Source organism: Mirounga leonina, unplaced genomic scaffold, assembly GCF_011800145.1.
Source record: "Mirounga leonina isolate KUSES-001 unplaced genomic scaffold, KU_Mleo_1.0 Mir_173, whole genome shotgun sequence".
NCBI lineage: Eukaryota > Metazoa > Chordata > Mammalia > Carnivora > Phocidae > Mirounga > Mirounga leonina.
Genome location: NW_023270447.1, coordinates 77050987 through 77073235, shown reverse-complemented (window position 1 = coordinate 77073235; position 22249 = coordinate 77050987). Strand labels below are relative to the sequence as shown.

Genomic DNA, 22249 nt, shown 5'->3' with positions numbered 1-22249 from the left:
ATCACACTAAATCATGTAAAATAAGTGAAAGTACAGTTCTGTTAAATTTTGTTTCAGTTATAAATGTATACAGACCTGTGATGTAAAATGTACTTCTCAATCAACTCCATGGATTTAGAATTGGAAATTTTGAAAAATCTGATCTAGACAAGGCAACAGGAAGGAGGAGGAGAAGAACTCTCATCCTCTTGGCCCTAAAACACGCTGAATGTTGGCAAGCCTTCACTGGAGGCTACAAGGCAAAGACTCCGGCAAAAGCTAAGGATCAATTAAGGCACAGAAGTAAGGGGACATTCCAAGAAATTAAGGATATAAGGGAACATGCTTAGACCAAACCGCTGTAAAGCAGAAAGGAGGCAATTCAGACACTGAAGATTTAAATTTTTAGATTAATATACACTTCCTTTTTTTATACTTATAAAATAGTACCACATATTTCCCAAAACTAACTTCTACTAAATACATTTTTGTTTTACCTGTGACTTTACTGAATTCTTCCAGAATGTTTTCCTTGGTCTTATTCTTCGGAATTGATCCAACAAAAAGCCTGTTGTTTGCCACAGAAATGCACACTCCAAGGTGTTTACCAGGGCGAATTTCATAGCTGTCACACTGCAAGGAAGAAAAGAACCAGATACCCCACAACCATCCCAAACTCAGGACAACTGATCTCAACCTAAAAAATTCAACAATATAAGGTCAAACACTTCCTGCTTCACAAACTCACTGAGTTCCCTCATGCTTACCATTATAAAAATGTGTATTTTAAACCTTGTTACGGTCTCTCACCTTAGTTTGGTTTTGTTAACTTTCACTGCTCTTCTGGATATAAATGACTCAATTATTCACTTTATTTTTAAAAACACCTTATGCCATATTTCAATGTTATCTATCTGAAAAATTTTCCAGAGAATTTCAGAAAAAGTACCCAAGACTGATCATTCAGGATTCTTGGAGATAAAATTAGATGCACATAAGCCAAAAGCAAAATAACAATAGTCAACAACTATGTGTAATCAATAAAAAGAAATTCAGAAGAATTTCACATTCTACACAAAACACAGTACTCTGAACGTATACATGAAAAGTTTTAAACTGCACATCAAACACAATACCTTCAAAACTATATGACATGACAGGAAATTAAAAAGGCTTTATTTAAATCACTATGGTGACAGTTTCCTTGATAAACTTGAGCTTGTTAGACTTTCACATTACTTACCCATTAGCTTACTAAAAGATATGTGATTATTAAAAAATAAAAATCTCCATACATTGCCAAAAATAAGGAAATAAGGCTTTGAAAATTTCTCAGGAAAAGCAAGTTGGAAGGAAAAGTTCTTAATAAAAACTAAAATCTGGGTCAAGCTAGAAGTGGAACTAATTTAGAAGTGATTCATGAAACCAAAAGCCCTGGCGAAAGGATACGCATTCTAGAAGGATTGGAACTAGACAAAGCGAGGCTTTTAAATGTCTGGCAAGAGTAAGCAAAAACAACGACACGGTTATTTTAAGTCACTGACGTAGCTGTACCAACACAGGCGTGAAGGCATTTCTCCTTCGCAGAACTCGCTACGACTCCTACGGCTACTCGCAGCAGTACTACTGTGCCACTAAGCACAAAGGGGGAAAGGCAACTACTAGATGACAGAAGACGGGCTATAAAATAGTAAAAAAGGAGAGAAGGACTGAAGGCAGAGGAGACTGAAGGGCCTGAAAACAAAATCTAGAGAAGAACAGGCATATACTTAGAAAATAAACTGTATGATTAGGTTGTGACAAAAAGAAGAGTCTCAATCATTTCCTGAATTGTGTCCTAAAAGTCACTGTCACCCAGTTAGGTTCCCCAGAACCCATCCCAGCCTTCATTACACTTTTAAGAATCTTGTCCTAAAGTTTAACAGTAACAATTCACACCTTTTTTGCCTAAAATCCAAAGAGAGAACTGCAGAAGCCAAATATTCAAATGAAACTTTAGATACTAACCAATCTAATAAATAATTTAATAGAATTATGGAAGACTTTCTCTAACACATTATTTCTTGGGTATTTTCATTCCGTTTTACTTTTATAATCAGAAAAAATAGAGCAAAGGTCACATATCAACTTTACCAACATCTAACCATGCAAAGAAAAAAACTAAAGAAAATGAAACAATGTTAACTGCAAACATTTTTAACTGAGGTGATTTGCCACTAGACAGTGGTATTTGTTTATCACATACCAGTTTAACAGCCTCCTGTGCAGCTTCCTTTCCACAGAAGGTGATAAATGCATACCCTCTGTTCTGACCAGACAGTGGATCCATCATAAGACGTAGATCCCAAATGGGACCAGCCTTTTCAAAAAGGGGTACCAACTCATCCTCATATAAATCTCTTGGTATTTTACCTACAAAGACCTGAAATAAAATCTCTGTATTAGAACCCCAATGTAAGCATTTTAGAGCCATAAAGCCTAACAACCTTTCTTCTAAGGGGCTACGGGCACAAAGATAAGGAGGAATGAGGACAATTTGAATCTTTAGGAGTTAACCCTAATGTTTATTATAATGACCTTAGGGTCATTAACACAGAACAATATTCTATATTGAAAAATGGAAAATGATTAAGTGTGCGCAAAATCTGTACAAACAACTCTAGATTTTTTATTTTTATAGTTTCACAAAAACACAGAATAAAGGATACATGTATGTATCTTTGGGAAATATGGTATCTGCATTTTTATAAAACAATAATTGAATAAAGACTGTAGTGGTCTTCCTCAAGTTTTCTCGATTCTAGGGGTGCCTGGGTGGCACAATCAGTTAAGTGTCTGACTCCTGATTTTGGCTCAGGTCATGATCTCAGGGTCGTGAGATTGAACCCTGTGGCAGGTTCCATGCTCAGCATGGAGCATGCTTAAGTTTCTCTTGCCCTCTGCCCCTCTGCCCCGCATGCGTTCTCTCTCTCTTCCTCAAATATATAAATCTTAAAAAAAGTAATTACTAAAAAAAATTATGTAATAAGGATTAAATATACAATAAATTAAAACTAAACAATCAAAAACCTTCTCAGTATTTAATATCAGACCACAATTTCTTCAAGCTTCCACCACATCGGCAACATTAAAGACAATCTTTTACGTTAAAACATTTGCAATCCACATGCAGTCTTTTATTTAAAGATTTATTTATTTGAGAGGGAGAGAATCTCAAGCAGACTCCCCACTGAGTAGGGAGCCAGACATAGGGCTCGATCTCACGACCCTCAGATCATGACCTGAGCCAAAACCAAGAGTCGGACACTTAACTGACCGAGCCGAGCCACCCAGGCGTCCCGACACGCAGCCTTAAAGAATTAAGTCAGTGTCTGCATTTGAAATGAATTTTTTCTTTTTAAGATTTCATTTATTTATTTGTTAGAGAGAGAGAGTGCGCTCAAGCAGGGGGAGCAGCAGGCAGAGGGAGAAGCAGGCTCCCTGCTGAGCAAGGAGCCCAATGCGGGGCTCGATCCCAGGACCCTGAGATCATGACCTAGCCGAAGGCAGACACTTAATGACTGAGCCACCCAGGCGTCCCCTGGAGATGAATTTTCTAGTGAAACTCATCTACATCAACATTTCATATTCTGAAAAATGACCTGATTAATGAAACAGCAATCCAAAAGATGGCCAAATTATTACTGGATATTACGTGTCTGACGTTAAATTAAGCTCTATAACTGTGCTAAGACAATCCTTTTCAAAATAATTAGATTTACCTTCACTGCTGTCTGGTAAAACTCCTTTTGAATCCCTAGCATAATTTCCACATAACACCTATTCAATCCTTCCGTCTCTAGTCTCCAATCCTCATTCACTAAGTCATTCCAAGGAGATCACGTGTGAAAGGCAGTGGTTTCCTCATATTCTTTCCTCTCAGCCTTAAATACATTCTCAGAATCTATTTCTATTTCTTTATACCGCAGAAAAAGAGATTTATTTCCTTTCCAAGGTTAACTCCTTAACCTTAGTTAATAACAAAGCCCATTTCTTCACACCACCTTCTCCTGGAAATAATTGCAAACTTTCATTTCTTCGACTCTCCAGTTTTGCTAAGTACATCCTTCCAAACATGTCACATCTCCCATAACAAAACAAAACACAAACAAGAAATATTTACCCATTTATCTTTCCTTTCACTTTCAAATGCTTTGAACACATGGCCATGTCTTTTATTTCATTCATGCAGTTATTCAACCCATCTACCATATCCTTAGTACCGTGCAGCTACAAAGTATAAGACATCTAAGGCATCATCTGTGCAATATCCCTACAGAACCGTATTTCTAACAAAAACTCACTCTGGGGAGCCTTTGGCATCTATGCTCTCTCTTTAACTACAACACTGGCTTCTTCTACTAACACTAAGCTGCATACCCAAATGTCACTAATGGACTTCAAATGACTAAATTCAAGTCTTTTTTTCCTCAGTCTCATCTTGCCTTCTCGGTAAGCAACAACATTGGTGATGCTGCCTCCTACAAATTCTCTTCCCTTCAATTTTTACAATCCTCCACTAGCCTGGTCTTTTTACCTTTAATTATTTCCCTATCCTTTCCATGGTGATTCTCCTACTCACCTAATAACAGTCTGCATGGTTCCCAAAGTTATGGCTCTATCTCTTCTTCCCTGTATTTCCTTCACTTCCAAAGATCATATCCATTCCCCAAGTCTGTATCTATTTAGTCATCTCTCACATCTCCATCCTAAGACCTAATTTTATAATTCCAACTGCATTTGGAAGCATTTCCTCTTGGTTGTCCTAATTTTACCTCAAATCATCAATAAATAGCAATAAATAGCAATGTTTTTGTTTTTTGAATATAGATGCATATATAGATATGAATGACTGTGTATGTGAATAGTACTAATAGTGATGTATCAATGCATGAAAAAACTGTTATAATTTTATTTTTTCTTTATTTCCTGAGTATTCTACCATAGATGTAATAGACTTGTAACAAATGTTTCTTTTTTCCAAAAATCAAAATAAGTAAAACCCACCCTTGTCAACCAGTTCCTTTGATCTTCCTCATTTCTCTTGGGTAACATAATTTCCACTGCTCCCTCCACCCCCCAAGATCACCAAGGAAATAATACTTTCATAAACTTAAATCTCAGCTATTTTGAATCCCTCCCATTCCTATCCATACCCAATTAATCTTCTAAGTATCAGCCTGAAGTTGTTCCAATAAATAATACCTAGCCTACATAGCAACGGACTTCCAACCTACTCAGAGAACTTGTCCACACTTTTCATGAGACATGGAATTCCATATACCTCGAACTCATATGCTATGTATTTTTCTAAGTTCTAGAGATACAGTGAATACCACAAACAAGGTCTAAGCATTCATGAGGCTTATATACTATTGATAGAGACAAAAGTTAAAAAAAAATAAATACGATTTCAAGAGGTATTAAAGGCTAAGAAAAATAAAAGCAAGGAAAGGGAATAAATGAGGAGGAAGAGGTTGTATTTTAGTTAGGAGGGTCTCCCTAAAGAGGTAAATTTGAACTGAGATCTAAGGTAGAAAATTAAGTAAAAATCTGAGGAAAGAGCACCCCAAGGTAAAGAACAACTAGGAAAAGATGGGAATACACTTGATGTATCTGATGAACAGCAAACAGGACAGTGACTGGAAGAAAAGACCCACATAGGAGACAGTGTTGGGAAAGAGAGAAGAGGGGCCAGATTAAGATAAACCATGTTAGGAGTTTCCATCTTATTCCAAATGTGTTGGGAAGATATCAGAGGGTTCTGAGCAGACAAGTGACTAGGTATGACATGTTCTAAAGGGCTGGCAAAAAGGTAGAAGATGGGACTGTATGGAGAAACAGGCTGCCCAGTCAGGTTCACAAGGCAATCTAGGCAAGGGATGACAGCGGCATGAGGTAATGGGTTGATAGCTTGAAGGTAGGGAGAATGTGAGAAATCATTAAGTTTTAAGTTATATTGGGTTCAGATCTACATTTTAGTTACTTTGAGCAACTTAATTAGTGAGTTTCAGTGTCTTCATCTGGGAATAACATCATCCAAAGGGTTCAATGTCCATGTGAGCAGAGAGCCCAAATCTTGTTCCTCATTTTATTCCCAACTTGAACACAGTGCCTGAAACATAATAGCTGCTTATCTTTGATTAATGTTCAAAAGATCATCTACCTCATGCTGTTAACTTAACACTAGATCCCATCCCTTCTCTTCCACTCAAGGACACATGGTCCAGCAACAATTTGATCATTAGCACACAAGTGATTATAATTTCTCACTTAAAAAAAATGTTTTTAAGGGGCCCCTGGATGGCTCTGTCGGTTGGGCACTGGACTTAAAATTTATTTTTTTAAGATTTTATTTATTTATTTGACAGAGAGACACAGCGAGAGAGGGAACACAACAGAGGGAGTGGGAGAGGGAGAAGCAGGCTTCCCGCTGAGCAGAAAGCCAGATGCAGGGCTCAATCCCAGGACCCTGGGATCATGACCTAAGCCGAAGGCAGACACTTAATGACTGAGCCACCCAGGCGCCCCTAGACTTAAAATTTAAATGAAAACAAAAATATATCTTGACTATGACACACCTTCCCATTATTATCCCATTTCTCTACTCTTTTTAGCAAAATTGCTCAAAAGAGCTGTATGTACTTCGTATCTCAAATCCCTTGCCTCCCACTCTCTTGAATCCTCTCCAAATATGGCTTTCACCACCATTCTTGTCAAAGTCACTGATGACATCCATGTTGCCAGATTCAAATGTCAATTCACGGTCCTCTCTTACTTGGAAAGTTTGTTGTAACCAACCACCTTCCTTCTGTGAAAACTCCATATTGACTGGACTTCTAGGATACCACACCCCTGATTTTTCTCTTACCTCATTGGTTCTTTCTGCTCAGTTCCCTTTGCTAGTTCCTTCTCATCTCTCCAATCTGTAAATGTAGAGGGCTGCAGGGATCAGATTTTAGACCTTTAGTCTATCTACACACACTTCCTTGGTGATCACATCCAAAACTCATGGTTTTTAAATACCAAGTAGATGCTTATGCCTCCCACGTTTATAATCTCCAGCCAAAACTCTTCCCTGAACTCCAGGCTTATAGAAGTAACTGCTCATTCAACAGCTCCACTTAGAGGTCTAAGAGATATCTAATTCTTAACATGTCCAGAACTGAATTACGATCTTTCAATCCTGCTAATCTGCCCTTCTCTACAGCATTCTTCATTTCAATAAAGGGCAACTCCAACCTTCTAGCTGCTCAGGTCATACGCCTTGAAGTCATCCTTGGCTCCTTCCTCTCATACCCCCATATCCAACTCATCAATAAATCCTGTTAGATGTGCCTTCAAAATATCCAGAATCTGACCACTTCTCACTAGCCTCAGCTTATCAATCCTATAAACGAACATTCATAACAGGGCACAGCGCTAAAAAAACTACGGATAAAAGATGTCCTGAGACAAAATAAATATACAAGGATAATCGGTATTTGTTTTGAAATGTATTTTTTGGTGTGGCTAAGCTCTCTGGCCCAGTCGGACAGTGTTTTTGTACTTGAGGGTATTTGTATTTGAACATTTAAAAACTGTTCTGGGAAGCAAATTCTGCTTCATACTACTTCCATTAACATAATGCAATGGTGCTTCATAATTACATTATTCACTATCCCTATTTCTTCCATATCCATTATAAAAACACATAAAGCAAAGAGCACATAAAGTGGCACTGTGAAAATACACCTGACACACAGCTAAGTGAGGAAGCTAAGTGCCAGGTTATTACACTACTTATGTAACACTTGTGCCTGTATTTTTAGAACAGACAGGTTTGCCTCATTAAGTAAACCTAACGTGAAAAACCTGTATTTTCAGAAAAAGTAATTTAATGATTGTTTAATCACTTTACATACAGGATTCATAAGAGCCAAGTTCCTTGTATACTCCAAAGTATCATTTGAATGTTAGAAGTCCAACTTACAGATTTTCCATAAGAATACTGTTTTACTTTAGAAGAAACATCAACAAATCTGTGGTCAACAAAGTCCCCAATATGATAATCCCTGGGATTCAAGAAGAAACAGGCTAAAAATACTGATTTACTGAGAAGCCGGAGATGGCTTCATTTCAAGATCAGTTTAACCCAGGACATGTAAGTAACTTAAAAAGGCTAAAAATAAACAGCATTCAAAACTAAGCATGATTCCTTTAAAAGTTTCTAAGCTCAATTTTTAATTAACTAAAATGAAATAGGCTGCCTGGGTGGCTCAGTTGGTTAAGTGACTGCCTTCGGCTCAGGTCATGATCCTGGAGTCCCGGGATCCAGTCCCGCATCGGGCTCCCTGCTCAGCGGGGAGTCTGTTTCTCCCTCTGACCTTCCCCCCTCTCGTGCTCTCTCTTTCTCATTCTCTCAAATAAATAAATAAAATCTTTAAAAAAAATGAAATAAAACTGTTCTCCTTTTATGAATTCGTTGGTCCCTGAGCCATTCTGGCTCCGTATGAACTGTGTGGAGTAAGCCTGCAGGCATACATGCAGGTGAGCCTCCCAGCCCCCGCCCCTGCCCCCGCCCCTATTAGACCCACAGAATCTAATGAATACCGTAACAACCAGTTCTTTCTTTACTCACTAAGCATCAAGGCTTGAAAAAGTTTTGCTTGTCTACTATCTAACCATCAAATACTTCAACAGTAATAGAGAAAGCCCTTTGAGGCTCTGGAAGGAAGAGAGTTAACAGGCAGTGCAACGTAGTCTTTTGAGCATCTACTAGGGCTCTTCCCTTATCCAGCTCCTATTTGCTACTTTGCAAACACAGCAGCTTTTCCTCATACGTAAGGCCGTTCAGGTACTACTAAGTCATATACTTTTACATCTCTGTTAAACACACAGGTTCTCTAACACTTCCATTAGTTAAAATACCAAAGAATTAAATTTCAATCTACCATTTCCTTTGAATTCCTCTACAAAACACCAGTGCTGTGCTCTTTAAAAAGATAAGTGCTTATTATATTGGAAACAAATAAAAACAGAGGCTGCTTCCCCAAACAGTTTTACAATGCCAGCTGAAGAATACAAAGATACTATAAGCAGACTAGACCTGAGGGCCCAGACACACTAAAAAATACACTTCAAAATTAATACCTAGCTTTCTTATATATTTCTCATCTCAGGACAATGCTTAGAAACAATGCAAAGGAGTGCTCCTTTATAGGATTAATTTACAGTAGATTTTACCAAGATGAAACCTCGGTCTTCTCGTAACTTTAATATTGTCAGACTCAGGCATGGACCCTCACTTCAACTTCCTCAATCAAGACCTAAAATTTTTTAATGACTGTAGTGAAATATAAAAGAACTTAAACCTCACAGCATCAAAAATGACACCAACTAAAACCAATTTATTTATTAAATCAGCAACCCAATATATTAAAAACCTATTTTTCTGATTTTTTAAAAACTAATTTTAGGGGCACCTAGGCGGCTCAGTTGGTCAAGCGTCCCACTCTTGGTTTTGGCTCAGGTCATGATCTCATGGGTCGTGAAGTCGGCTTGAAGATTCTCTCCCTCTGCCCCTCCCCCACATGCTCTGGCTTTAAAATAAGTAAATCTTTAAAAAAAACCAAAACAATACTTTAATTTTTAACATATACAGGCCAAATCTCATGGAATTTAACTTTATGGGAAGAATCCAAACCTTTACACTAAGATTTTGTTGTAACGAACTGCTTGACAGGAGTGGCTTAGGCTCATATAGGGATTTCACGGCAAAGTTATTTGCTGTATGCGACGGTATCTAATATATAGGAAAATGCATCTTTCTCCTAAAGACACAATGCAATGTAAGAGAATATGCATATTTTATAATTAGGATACCAACTTTGTTTCTAATTGGATACTCAAAATAGTTTATCCTATTAAACTGTTTAAATGCTTTCAGCGAAAGGTGAAGAGTACTAACAAACTCCTTTCTTACCTATATAAAACAAGTCTCCATTAATGAGCTCAATAAAACCAATCTAATGGGCTAAAAAAGTTCATTTTTGTAATTATGAAATAGATACAACCAACTAATTTGATACTAGGCTATACTGGGCATTGGAAAGAACATTAACAATATTATACAGAGTTAATTTTTATTCCTAAGGATTTTATAACTAAAGAAACAAGACTAAGATGAATGTAGTAACTGATAAATACTAATGAGGGTATCACATGCTGAATGGTATACTACAGATAACTTTTTCAAACATACATATTTCCCTCTTGAAGGTGTTGTAGGCTGCCTCTAAATAAGAAGTGAAAGAGTAATTATATTTATTTATTTTATATGAGGGTTTTAGGTAAGAAAATTTAAAACCATTCAGAAAAAAAATACCTATGACGTAGCAGTTCAAGAAAGTTGAACTATATTTCTATATTGTTTAAAAGTTAATAAAATGTAAATGTAGATTTGAAAGGGTTCACAATCTAACTAGAACATTAAAAATGAAGGACGGCTTGAGGCACCTGGCTGGCTCAGTCAGTAGAGTGCAACTCCTGATCTCAGGGTTGTGAGTATGAGCCCCACGTTGGTACAGAGATTACTTAAAAATAAAAAATCTTTTTTTTTTTTAACGATTTTATTTATTTGGGAGAGAGCGAGCGAGTGCACAAGCAGGGGGAGCAGCAGGGAGAGGGAGAAGGAGAGGGAGAAGCAGGCTCCCCACTGAGCAGGGAGCCCAACGTGGGGCTCGATCCCAGGACCCTGAGATCATGACCTGAGCCGAAGGCAGACGCTTAACCGAATGAACCACCCAGGCGCCCCATTAATAAATCATCTTAAAAAGAAAAAAGACCAAACTACTACTCACTTGTATACTATGTTTCAATGACATTTGCTCCTATAACAAACTTAGATGGCTCACAGTCCAATTCTAACTCTACAATAATTATGCAACATGAAATAATTTATAGTTTTTTTTAAGAGACTCAAAACAATAATACATAGCTGATTTAGGTTATCATGAAAAATAAAAATGCTTCGAGTCCCTTTTAATACCACTAAATATTAAGAAAAGAATATTAACTATAATAATGCTTGAAGGAAGTTCAGGGCACAAAGACCAATGAATGTAAACTCTATTCTATACAGAGAATACACTGGAATTACTTCTGATATAAATCTAAAAAGTTAGTTAACTGGTGACGTCTTATTTCACAAACTAGAAATAATAATCTTTTCTTTTGGCTACCTGAAAGACACCAGAAAGAAAAGACCTTGCTGTACACTTATATTTTGGCACACAGTTTTTACCATTTAAAGGATCAGAACTGGTGGGGCGCCTGGGTGGTGCAGTGGGTTAAGAGCCCAACTCTTGGTTTTGGCTCAGGTCGTAATCTCAGGGTTGTGACATCAAGCCCTCCATCAGGCTCCGCACTAGCACGGGAGTCTGCTTGGGACTTTCCCTCTCTCTACCTACCCACCCCCCCATGCGTGCATGTGAGCGTGCACTCTCTCTCTAAAATAAATAAATCTTAAAATAAATAAATAAATAAATAAAGGATTAGAATTGTCTAACACAAAGGTATATGAAGAAACCTTTATGAAGGCACAGATGGAGCAGAAATTGCTTCTTTGTTCAATGACAGACCAATGTACTCGATCGACCTTTTATCTGATCCTACATCCTTTCCTTGTGTGACCCACTCCCATCAATAAATCTCTCAGCAAATATTGAGTACCTTTTATGTGGTGGGAGGAGGATCAAGGAGGGACGAGGGTCAAGGAGGGAGGACAAGAGCTGTTCAGAATTACTGACATAAAACAAAAACAGAATAAAGCAACTGTTTCTTTTTAAGAACCTCAACCCAAGCACCTAAAATGGTGTGTTGCTGGTTGCATGATTTTAGCAACCAATTCCAAGAACTCTACATTCCTTTACAGAGTGTTTGGATATCTACTAGTCACATGGTTCTCCTTGCTTAGGACCATAGTAAAATACAAATGGATATCCTAAGAAAATAATTATAGCTACACTTTAAAAAGAATCAACTACTCTTCCCCATCATACAACAGACAGAATAATTTACAAACTGGAAAGATTTCAGCAAACAGCCGAAGAACACTTACTTCTGTTCCAATTCCGGGTTGTACGCCAGAGTACACACTGTCTGGTGGAGGACCACCATACTTCCTCTGTCCTGTGGTTACATCCAGAGTATAGCCAGTCCTCTCAAGCAATGCCTAAAGATAATTATACATCCGTTTATACTTGAGTATTATATCACACATCAGTATATTATCTTTTCCAAAAGATACCCCAACATCCTAGGCTATGTATCTTAGGTAAAATAATGTCAAAATTCCCACTGGTATCACTCACACGTGTTGCTCCCACTTCATTTTACTGCTCCTTTCCATACATTTAATGGAAAGAATTGTAGACAAATTAAATCTCTAAGCACACAATTTTTTGATATGAATGAGAACAGAAAAACGGGGCAGATTATTACAAATGTGACATAAGCTGACCCCAGGCTACCTATTCATATTTCTATACTGCAGTAGTCCTCGTTCTGCATTCTCCTCTACTTCAATGAGAGCTTTCCTTAACTTGTTCCCTTTACATACCAGCTACCTACCTGTGATTCTTTTCAAATAAAATGTTCTCTAATCAGAAGTCCTACCTCCTTCATGCAGCTTCTCTCATTCACTATTCCTCACATCTTCCTGTGACTTTCTATTAGTCAAGTAATTTAACCTTTATTTTGTTTAATCCTTTTGTTTTGTACTTCTGCTAGATCATAAGCTCTATAAGAACCAGACCATTTCTCATACAACACAAACTCAAAATATTTGGCAATTACCAAATGAGTATACTCAGGTTTCAAAAGACAAAACCTTACGTTTCCTGACTACCAACCTTCTTCACAACATTATATTAGGTATTAAAGAGGGACTGTAGAAAAGAAGGTAATGTTCTTGCCATCAAGGGTTTGTATTTATATGAGAGGCCAACAGCGCAGACACAATGGAAAAAAAAATGCAATCTACCTAAAACGGGGAGAATTTTACACTTCATGTTTTAAAAATCAGATGGTCCCCAACTTGCGATGACTCAACTTACGATTTTTCGACTTCGGGATGGTATGAAAGTGATACGCATTCAGTAGAAACCACACTTCAAATTTTAATTTTTGATCTTTTCCAGGGCTAGCAATATGCAGGACAATACTCTCATGATGCTGGGCTGCATCAGGGAGGCTCAGCTCCCAGTCAACCACTCAATCACAAGGGTAAACAACCAATACACTTACAACCATTCTGGATCCATACCAATCACTGTTTTTCACTGTCAGTACTGAACTCTGTAAATTACACGAGACATCCAACACTTCGCTATAAAATGTGCTTTGTGTTAGAGGTGATTTTACCCATCTATAGGCTAATACACGTTTTCTAAGCACATTTAAGGTAGACTAGGCTATAATGTTTGGCAGGTTAAGTGTCATTAGGTATACTTTCGACTAAGGATATTTTCATCAATGTCCAGATAAACCCATCCTAAGCTGATGAAGATCTATACACAATGTCAAAACAACAAGAGATTTTAGACATCATCAAGTTTAGTGGCTTCAGAAGTATTGCTGGAGGAACCCTGGGATTCCAGAGTTACCTTAGGGTCTCTATTTTTCTACCTTTGACTCAAAAAGAGCTGCTCTAATTTTAAGCACAGAAATACATGTAATATATAATATACATACAAAAAATGTATTACATATTTAAACATTACTTGTCTATACACATATCACATATACAATACATACTTATCAAAAGCAAATATCCACTTTTGGGGAAATAACACAGGCCTATTCAATACACACTAGTAAGTTTATGTCAAATGGAATTTTCACGTATTTATTTTAAAAATACAAGAATAGGTTATGCCATTTTACAGATGAGGGAAAAGGGTACAAAGGAGCTCTATGTAAACTATTATATGACAGGAACTACAAGTTCTACTTCCTGTCTAAAACAAAACTGTACAAACAACTTCATTAAATAAAATATTTCAATTTGAGAAGTCTATCACTGTGGCAAAACGTCAATATCCCCTTAACTAAGGAATGAGGTTCACTAGTCTTTTCACCAAAAACCCTATATTTATCTTGCAGAGTAGTTTATCTAAACAATAATAATAGTAATTGGTCCTAGTTACACAGTTCTTGCCACATTCCAGGCATTATTCTAAGCACTTGACATATCTTAATTCCTTTAATCCTCATAACTCTATGGGAATAGGTACTATTACTATGCCCAGTTTACAAATAATGAAACTGAGATAAACAGAAATTCAGGAGTAAAGCAGTTATAAAACACCTCTTCACCAAAAAAAAAAGAGAGAGAGAGAGAGAGAAAGTGCTTATTTAGAAAGAAACCAAACCAAGAGACATGACTTAGAGTCAATCTGAAAAGCTATTATCAGAAGCATCAATAAACATGTATCATTCACAGCCAGAACAAGTAATGAGGCAAGGGTCTGAATTAGGGTTTTTCACCAAACATACAACTGAATGTTTGCCCCCCAAATTCTTGTGTAATTTACCTTAAATTATCTCATTCCTAAACACTAGCTTAAAAAAAAAAAGTGGAACAATGAAAACTGTTTCCAGGAAATATGAAAAGAAACGTTCAATCTCATCATTAAACTTATTACCATTACAAAGACCCGAGTCAAGTTTTACCTTGATCTTTGCTTCATCAGGCCCCTTTGTGGACTCTTGCACCTTGCTCCCTTGTTTCTCCCTTTGCCTGTAGGTCTTCATAACTCCACATAAAAATGCACTCTTGTTCTAGAACAGACAAGTAATTCAGTGAAAAGGAATCACCAGGAATCATCGAAGGGTCAAATATGTAATTAATTTACAATTTCAAAAGACCAGAATTTTAACAAAATATTTACTCATTTATTCACTCAACAAATACTTGCTGAGTGGTTACTATGTGCCAGAGACTGGAGCAGACCACAATAAGACAGCCAAGACCTCAGGGAGCTTACCTTCCACACTGGCAAAACAGTCTTCCATTTGTTGATATTCAAATGCATCTGGACTATCTTTGCCAGACATTCCAAAACTATTCCTCCTACCTACATTATTTTCCTCCAAGATAATAAAACAGGATCAGATAACCCAAAAATGTTTAAAATCTGAGTAACCTAAACCCATAAAAGCCTAGTAATAACAATCAGCAAACCCTGACTTTGATTTTGAGTTTTTAAAGTAACTTACTGCAAAGAAGTGGGGAGAGATTTTACTTTACAGTTGTGTTTCTGAGAACTCTGCCAGAAAAGGTCTTTTTTTTTTTTTTTTTTTTACAGAAGCAGAGGTAGTCACAAAAAAACATCACTTCTCTTCAAAAAAAAGTAATGGTAAAGTAATTTCTCATCATCAGTTGTTCAAAGGCATTTCCAGTTAATGGCCTTACCTGAACATGTGATAAGTCACTTTCCTTGAACTGCTGTAGTACAGACAGAGCTCCTTCTTCATTAAATTCCCTGAGAGCATCAATTGCTCTTTCATCAAGATCGACATAAGCTACCAATCCTAAAAATTAAATTGAGAAGGGGTAATGTTATTGCAACAAAAGGGATAACCTGACTGTGCTATCAATGTTTAATCAAGAATTGTTATAATTCAGTACTATTACTAACAAACTACATTTTCATTTAATATGCATATAGGAAGCTATACAAATACTACACAAAAAGGTCAAGAGTACAAATATGAAAATAAAAGATAAAATGTCAAACATGAATTTCAATCCCTATAAACATGAATTTCAATCCCCACATCCCACAAAAACCCCACAAAAATCCTAGCCCCACTTCCCCTCCCCTCCTTAAGGCTTGGAAATTAAATCTGATGTACAGAGTGTACTACAGATTAAGCATTAATGTAACAAATTCTGATTTATGTTAGAGTGGTAAGCATACACTGTATTCCCCAAGGATCAATCTTCAAATTATATGGACTGTTGTAGTTGTTGCTAACCACAAGAGGTGGGAGAAAAAAAAGAGAAGCCATTTTTACTAACTAATTCTTTCCACTCTCCAAAAGGTATCAAAGGCTTTTCCTCCTTAGCACCAAAGAGAAAATGAAATGCATTTGTTTATCTGAGCATCTACTTTGCTGCAATCAGAATGTGGAAAGGCATAATTTTAAACTCTTCTACAAATGCAAGTGCAGCTTGATTAATCAATTCTGAAAGTCATATTTTAAGGCATTTTTTTGTTCTGATGTGTCAAGCTGAGGTTTAAAAGATGCTGTGGCATTCACAACATTGTCAATAATGACTATTTTTTTCAAATGGCATTAAGGACTTTACTATGGACGTACAAGTAAACTATACAGAAAATATTTGCACTGCATTCTATACATATATTAACTGCACACAGAACATCTACTCAGTTTGAAATGTAATCTCTTAAGTCTGTTAAGTTTGTGTTGTATTTCTCACTCTATAAGGAATATATTTCAGAATTGATCCAATGTAAAATGGAAATATTTGGCAGATTAAAACCCCAAGTCCATATGAACTAACATCAAAAGTGACTCCATTTTGATAAAGCAAAAAAGAACTTTATTCCATACAGTAAATATATTTTACATAATGCCATTTGTAAAGTTACTTTAAGAAAATGTTGCCATGTTTATTTTAAAAGCTCAAAATGAGCATGACTAAATATTTGGAGTTTCCTTACTTCAAAATTCCATTACCACCACCCAAAGCCACAACTCAGGACACCCATCGATCCATTCTGTCGATCCAACCCTACACCCAAACCATCAGCCTCTTATCAATAACAAAACACTCTACAAGAGAGCATCTCTGAGCAAATCACTGCCAATTCTCTATGGCAGAATGTCACAGGAAGTTCCCGAGGACTGATTTTCAAATGGAACCATCACCCAGGAGTCATTTTTAGGAAGTCATTTTAACGTCTAAAATTATCCTAAGCGTCTCAGATTTGAAAAAAAAATTTAAGGACAAAAAAACAGATATTTGTTACTACAGTACTTAAGACACATTTGAGAGACAATTCAATTCTCTCTCCCAGAATCTGGATAGGCACACAAAACACAGAGGAAGAAAGTTTCCATCTATGGCCCCAAAGGGGGAGGACACATTTATTTATGAACAACACTCCCTAAGGGTAAATATTTCTCTCCCTCTTTAAAACTTCAAACCGCTTACAACCGACCATATTAAGATATTCAAATTTGCTTAAGCACTTATCCATGGGACTTCTAGATTTTTTTAAAAAGCAGCTGTTACAAACCGAACACTTCCAGATTACTGAGAGATGTGGATTTTTGTCTATTAGAAACTAGACAGGCCACAAACTCTCAAGGAGTCTGACATTTATTATCGTTTCAGACAATACAGTCTAACCAGTCCTCTTATTATGCCACCTAATCAGACCTAAGCTAATTTAACAATCACTTTAAGAAGCTAAAAGTAGAAAAGTAAAAGCAAAATGATGACTGATTTAGATTAAGAAAAAAATGTAAAATTTGGTATGCTGAAACATACATTTTAATTGGTGGTAAATCTAAGACAAATTGATGTACTGTTCTGAAACAACTAAGACTGCATATTCAACACTAAGAAGGCTTCAAAATAATGAAATAAGAATATCAAAGTCAAACCCAATATGCCCTCAATGAAGGGAAAGTAACAAACATTCAGCTCTACATAGATCAGAAACAATAAGTATTATTTAACCTTAAAAAAAAATCTATAAAATTCAAAGTGGTTTGCCCTCACTTTCATAACCAGTCAGAAACAAGAAATGCATATTATACCTGTCTGAAATATTTCATCAAGTCTTTCTGCCACCTTCTGTGGGAGGCCTGCCTCTATCAGTGTCTTGTAGTGTTCTGTGTGAGTTACACTGGAAGTATCCATTGGTTCTTCCTCTTCTTTTAACTGTACCGCATTACCATTCACCTGATTAGCCATTTTATTATGCTGCTGGAAAAAATTCAGGAGCTATATTACATTAAGCCAGAAATAACTAGTTTGTAGGACAATGCATGATTTATCTAAACTAATTTGTATACATGCTGCTAATAAACTCTATCAAAATAATATTATATGCCTTTTTGTGATGTATCTGACCTAAATTTGCAACAATAATCCTGTAAAACCATAGGAAATGTACATGGAAGCATTAGATCTTTAAGGAACTTCATGTACACAGGGTTAAAAAAAAAGGCTTGAATTTACTGAAGGTAGAATTGCTGATTAACAAAAGCAGCTGTTGTGTCCTGACAAGCATATCAACAAATCACCACAAAATCCTAAAAAGCCCATCAGCTCTCAATTCTTACACAGTTTTTAAAAGTTTGATTTAGAAACAGAATGAACACCCACAGACCACTTAATCAAGGTTTAAGGACTTTCAAATTTTCCTAGTTCTGCTTCAAATCTAGGATAGGTGTGAGATAAATGCACTGCTGTCTCTACTTCAACATGCTGGTGGTTTGGGTTTTCTCCGCCTCACTTAAAAAAAAAAAACACAACTTGACATTAATTTTTGTTCTAAAATTAATTTGCTATTCCCATTCACAGATTTAAAAGAAAAAATGACCAAGTTTAAAAGCTAAACGATTGTTTTAAGTCCACGTAAAATACGAAGTGAGCTACAATTGAGGGTGCGTCTTTAAAAAAAAAAAATCATGAGTATATGTTGCATTTTTCATATCAGTAAAATAAAGCTGCAAAAACATATCGAAGAATAGACAGCTAACTTCTTCCAAATAGTTTCAACAAACATTACCCAATAGGGTAAACTTAGGTCAGATGTCCCAGATTAACCTACCCAAATTATTTTGTATGTTCAACCTATATACAACACTGAAATGGACCAACTCCCCGAAGAGAGAGATTAGATAATAAAACCATACAAGGCCAGTCTCTATACTGCCTCAAAAGACAGGGAATTAAAGTGCACTTGTCTGTGGTGAATGTGATGAAGATAATAAGCAGCAGAATAAAGACACTGCAACAAATACTGAAATAGAGGACATGAAGGTGGATCTCAAGAAGAAGCCTACTTTTCTTGATGAACCTCAAGGTACCTAATCAGCTATAAAGAAAATACAAGCTTCCTAAAAAGCACTAAAACCCGCAAGATAACCACACTTCCAGATTGCTTACAACCATTGTGCAAATGCACCAGGTGCAGTTTTCTGACCTAAAACAACTTCTTTTCATTTCAAAGTCCACTGATATTTGGCTGAAGTTAATGAAAAAGGAAGACCAAGGGGAACGAGGTAATAGAGAGCAGGAAGAGAGGAAAATGCAGAAAGGGTTATTCTGAAAATAAGATAAGTATCATGACTTCTTATGATTACAAAACATTAAGACCTGATAGCCCACCAAGGTCTACACAGACGCAGACTCTCGTTAAACTTTGGGTGGAGAAATGTTTCTCAAGGCAAGCCTCAAATTCTGATGAATTGGCAAAAACGAAAACATTCAAACTGGCACACTTTTCATCAAGAAACTTCTTACAGTGTAAGATGAATACGTTTACTGATTAATACAACCTATTTCTATAAAGATGCACTCTAAAGTCCAAAATCTCTGTAGTTCTGTTTTCCCATGCTCCCCCACCCCCAAATACAACCATAAGATCATAAGAACTCAAAAGTTCTCAGTATCACAAGACCCTTAACAGTATTGCACCTGGGAATACTATTAGTCACAGAAAGAAAGCAAATTTTTTAACAGGAAAGTTCAATGAACATCTGCTAAGGTGGTATTTTTTTTTTTAAGTATGTGTAAAGCAAAAAGACAAGTTGTGTATTAAGCACAAGACAGAAATATTTATGACTACCATTTCATTGCAAAGGCTCTCCTACAAGTTGATTCTAAAATTGGTTGATATTGTCAAAAAGTTTGTAAACTTTAACAAAAAAAAAAGTAAAATAATTAGATTCCAGAAAATAAAACCTTTCAGATCAAGGAAAACCTCTCTCTTCGAGCCAAATACAATGTGCTCATTTTTAAAAAAAAAGTCTTTTATGTCATATGAGACCGTTTAAAACTTGTGTCAATTCAACACAATGCCACACAGCCAAACCATATTTCTGGATGCAGCAAATACACTGTGACTGGAGTCATTTGATCTAAGCATTTTTGCAAAAAGTAGACATTTAAATAAGATTTTAAAGGGCTGCTGGGAGATTTGGGAAGTCAGCACGAGCCCCTCCCTGACTTTTTCTGAACATCTCTGTGCAAATTCTTCATATTAAGAGACGGGCTTTAAAAGAACCAACGAAATGAAAACTAACGGGTATCTCAGGGCTTAGGAGTGTCAAAGCCCTTATCCTACGACTGACTCATGAGACATAAATTCAGCCCCTTGAGGACAGCAAAAATCCAGTGTGAAAGGACTGAACCTTTCAAGAACCCCTTGGCCTTAAGTTTTACATTTTGGCAACACGGTTACTACCGTATAAGAAAAAGAATCGCCTTTCCAATTTAGTGCGCCTAAGACATTCTTAGAATTATGGATCTCAGGCGCCGCTTGAAGCCTAAGTTTCACGGCCTCTAGTAGTCATTTTTTCCTTCAAATCTCGGCTCGCAGCATGCAGAGTGGGGGAGGGGAGGGAGGCTTCCTACACCAATCGGCCCTCGGGCTCCAGCTCGCACAAAAGTTTTCTCCCGGCTCAGGTAACCCCGGGTTTGCATCCCGCCCTCTGCCCACCCCACCCCCTCATGCCCGTCCCGTTCAGCAACACATCCCACTCGTGGCGAGGCCGGCCGAGACGACAGCGAAGCGGCTCCAGAGGAGAGAAGCGGAGGGGGCCGCGGGCGTCTGAGGCCGCGGGCCGGGCCGGCCGCGTGGAGCAGCGGGCGGAGGCGGGAAAAACACGGCAGTCCCCGGCAGGCCGCGCGGACGGTGCCCGGCGGGCAGGACCGCGGACCGGGGGCTGGAGGGGCGGGGGGAGGATGAGCAAGGGCGAGGAGGCGCCTCGGCGGGGCTAGGCCCTCCGCTGCGCGGCCGGACGAGGCCGAAGCCGCCCCCAGCCCATCCCCACCCCCACCCTAGGGCCTCGGAGCGAAAACGAAACTGGGGCCAAGGCGCCGAGCCCGGGATGGGCCCGGCCGGGTCGGATCGGGGCTCCCGGCCCCTCCCCCCACGGGCCGGCGCGAGACTCACCAGGGCAGAGCTGGGGCCGCCGGCCGGGCCCGTGAGAATCAGCGCGAGGCGCTTTGAAAACGACTAGAAATGGCGCGCGCGCCACCCCCTCCCCCCCTCATGGACAGAGATGCGATCCCGGCAGCACGCGGGGTTTCCCGGAACTGCTTCCAGGGACTCCGAGCGGCCGGGCAATCACCTGGCGCGGCGGCCTGAAAGGCGGCTCGGGCGTCCAATAGTAGCGAAAAGAAGCGGCTCACGCTGGACGACAAGGGAGCCAATCGATGAAGCCGTCGGCTGAGCCAATGAGGGAACTCAGCGCCGCCGGCTGGGGCGCCTCCGGGGCGGGGGCAGGAACACAAAGGGGTCTGTGGTGGAGCCCCGGGTAGAGGCGAGGCTGCGGGGCACCAGGCCTTGAGTGGCCGAGGCTCTTCGCCCCGCGTCCGCCGCCCATACGAGACCGAAAAGCTAGGTCTCACGCCGCGTGGCTGCCTCCGGAACCCCGCCCCCCAGGGCCCGCACCGGCCTCGCTCCTCCGCGGCCCTCCCGCCCCTTCGCCGGCGCCGCGGCGTCCCTAATCCCCCCTCGCGCCGGCGCCGCCGCCGCCGCCGCCGCCGGCGTTCGCCCCAGACACGCCCACCGCCACGCGGTCGGGCCTCCTTCTGGGTCATCTTTTGGGTTCGGGTTGGAACACGTTTTAAGACTGATTTGGCTGGCCGTCTGGATGGAGAATTTAACGGAGAAAGTCATCTCTTGGGAAGATCGGAAAACTGCGCCCTGGCTCCCTGCTACACATCGTTGGGGCAGCTCAGAACGTGAGGGAAATCGCAAAAGTTGGCGCCATTCAAGAGCACGGTTAACTCAAAAATGCTAGAGCAGGGACCTTTTCCCACAGAGTTTGAAGCTCCTTTTTATGAAGAAGTAAGGCAGATCTATGCATCTGCGAAGCCAAAAGAGCCGTGCAGGGAAAAGGGCTAAGTCCCAAAGGAAGCGAATTCCTGTTATTCCTAAACCGATTTTTCATCCTCCACCCTTACTGGTTTGTT

The 22249-nt window shown here is 38.8% G+C and overlaps 1 protein-coding gene across 5 annotated transcripts in view; it reads right to left on the bottom strand.

Moving 5' to 3' along the window:
* The window catches only part of HNRNPR (heterogeneous nuclear ribonucleoprotein R), a 38656-nt gene extending 17290 nt beyond the window's left edge, over positions 1-21366 (bottom strand). For 2 of the 5 annotated variants that reach the window (XM_035019535.1, XM_035019536.1), the window contains exons 1-6: positions 21225-21362; positions 15476-15594; positions 14734-14841; positions 12119-12232; positions 2225-2401; positions 477-612 (exon numbers count right to left, since the gene is read on the bottom strand). In XM_035019535.1, coding sequence (XP_034875426.1) covers positions 477-612; positions 2225-2401; positions 12119-12232; positions 14734-14814 — 508 coding nt within the window. In that variant the 5' untranslated portion in view covers positions 14815-14841; positions 15476-15594; positions 21225-21362. Of the gene's footprint in view, positions 1-476; positions 613-2224; positions 2402-12118; positions 12233-14733; positions 14842-15475; positions 15595-17856; positions 18026-21224 lie in introns of those variants that run through there. The other 3 variants (XM_035019533.1, XM_035019534.1, XM_035019531.1) reach the window with 3 other exon arrangements.
* Positions 21367-22249: the final 883 nt, after the last annotated feature.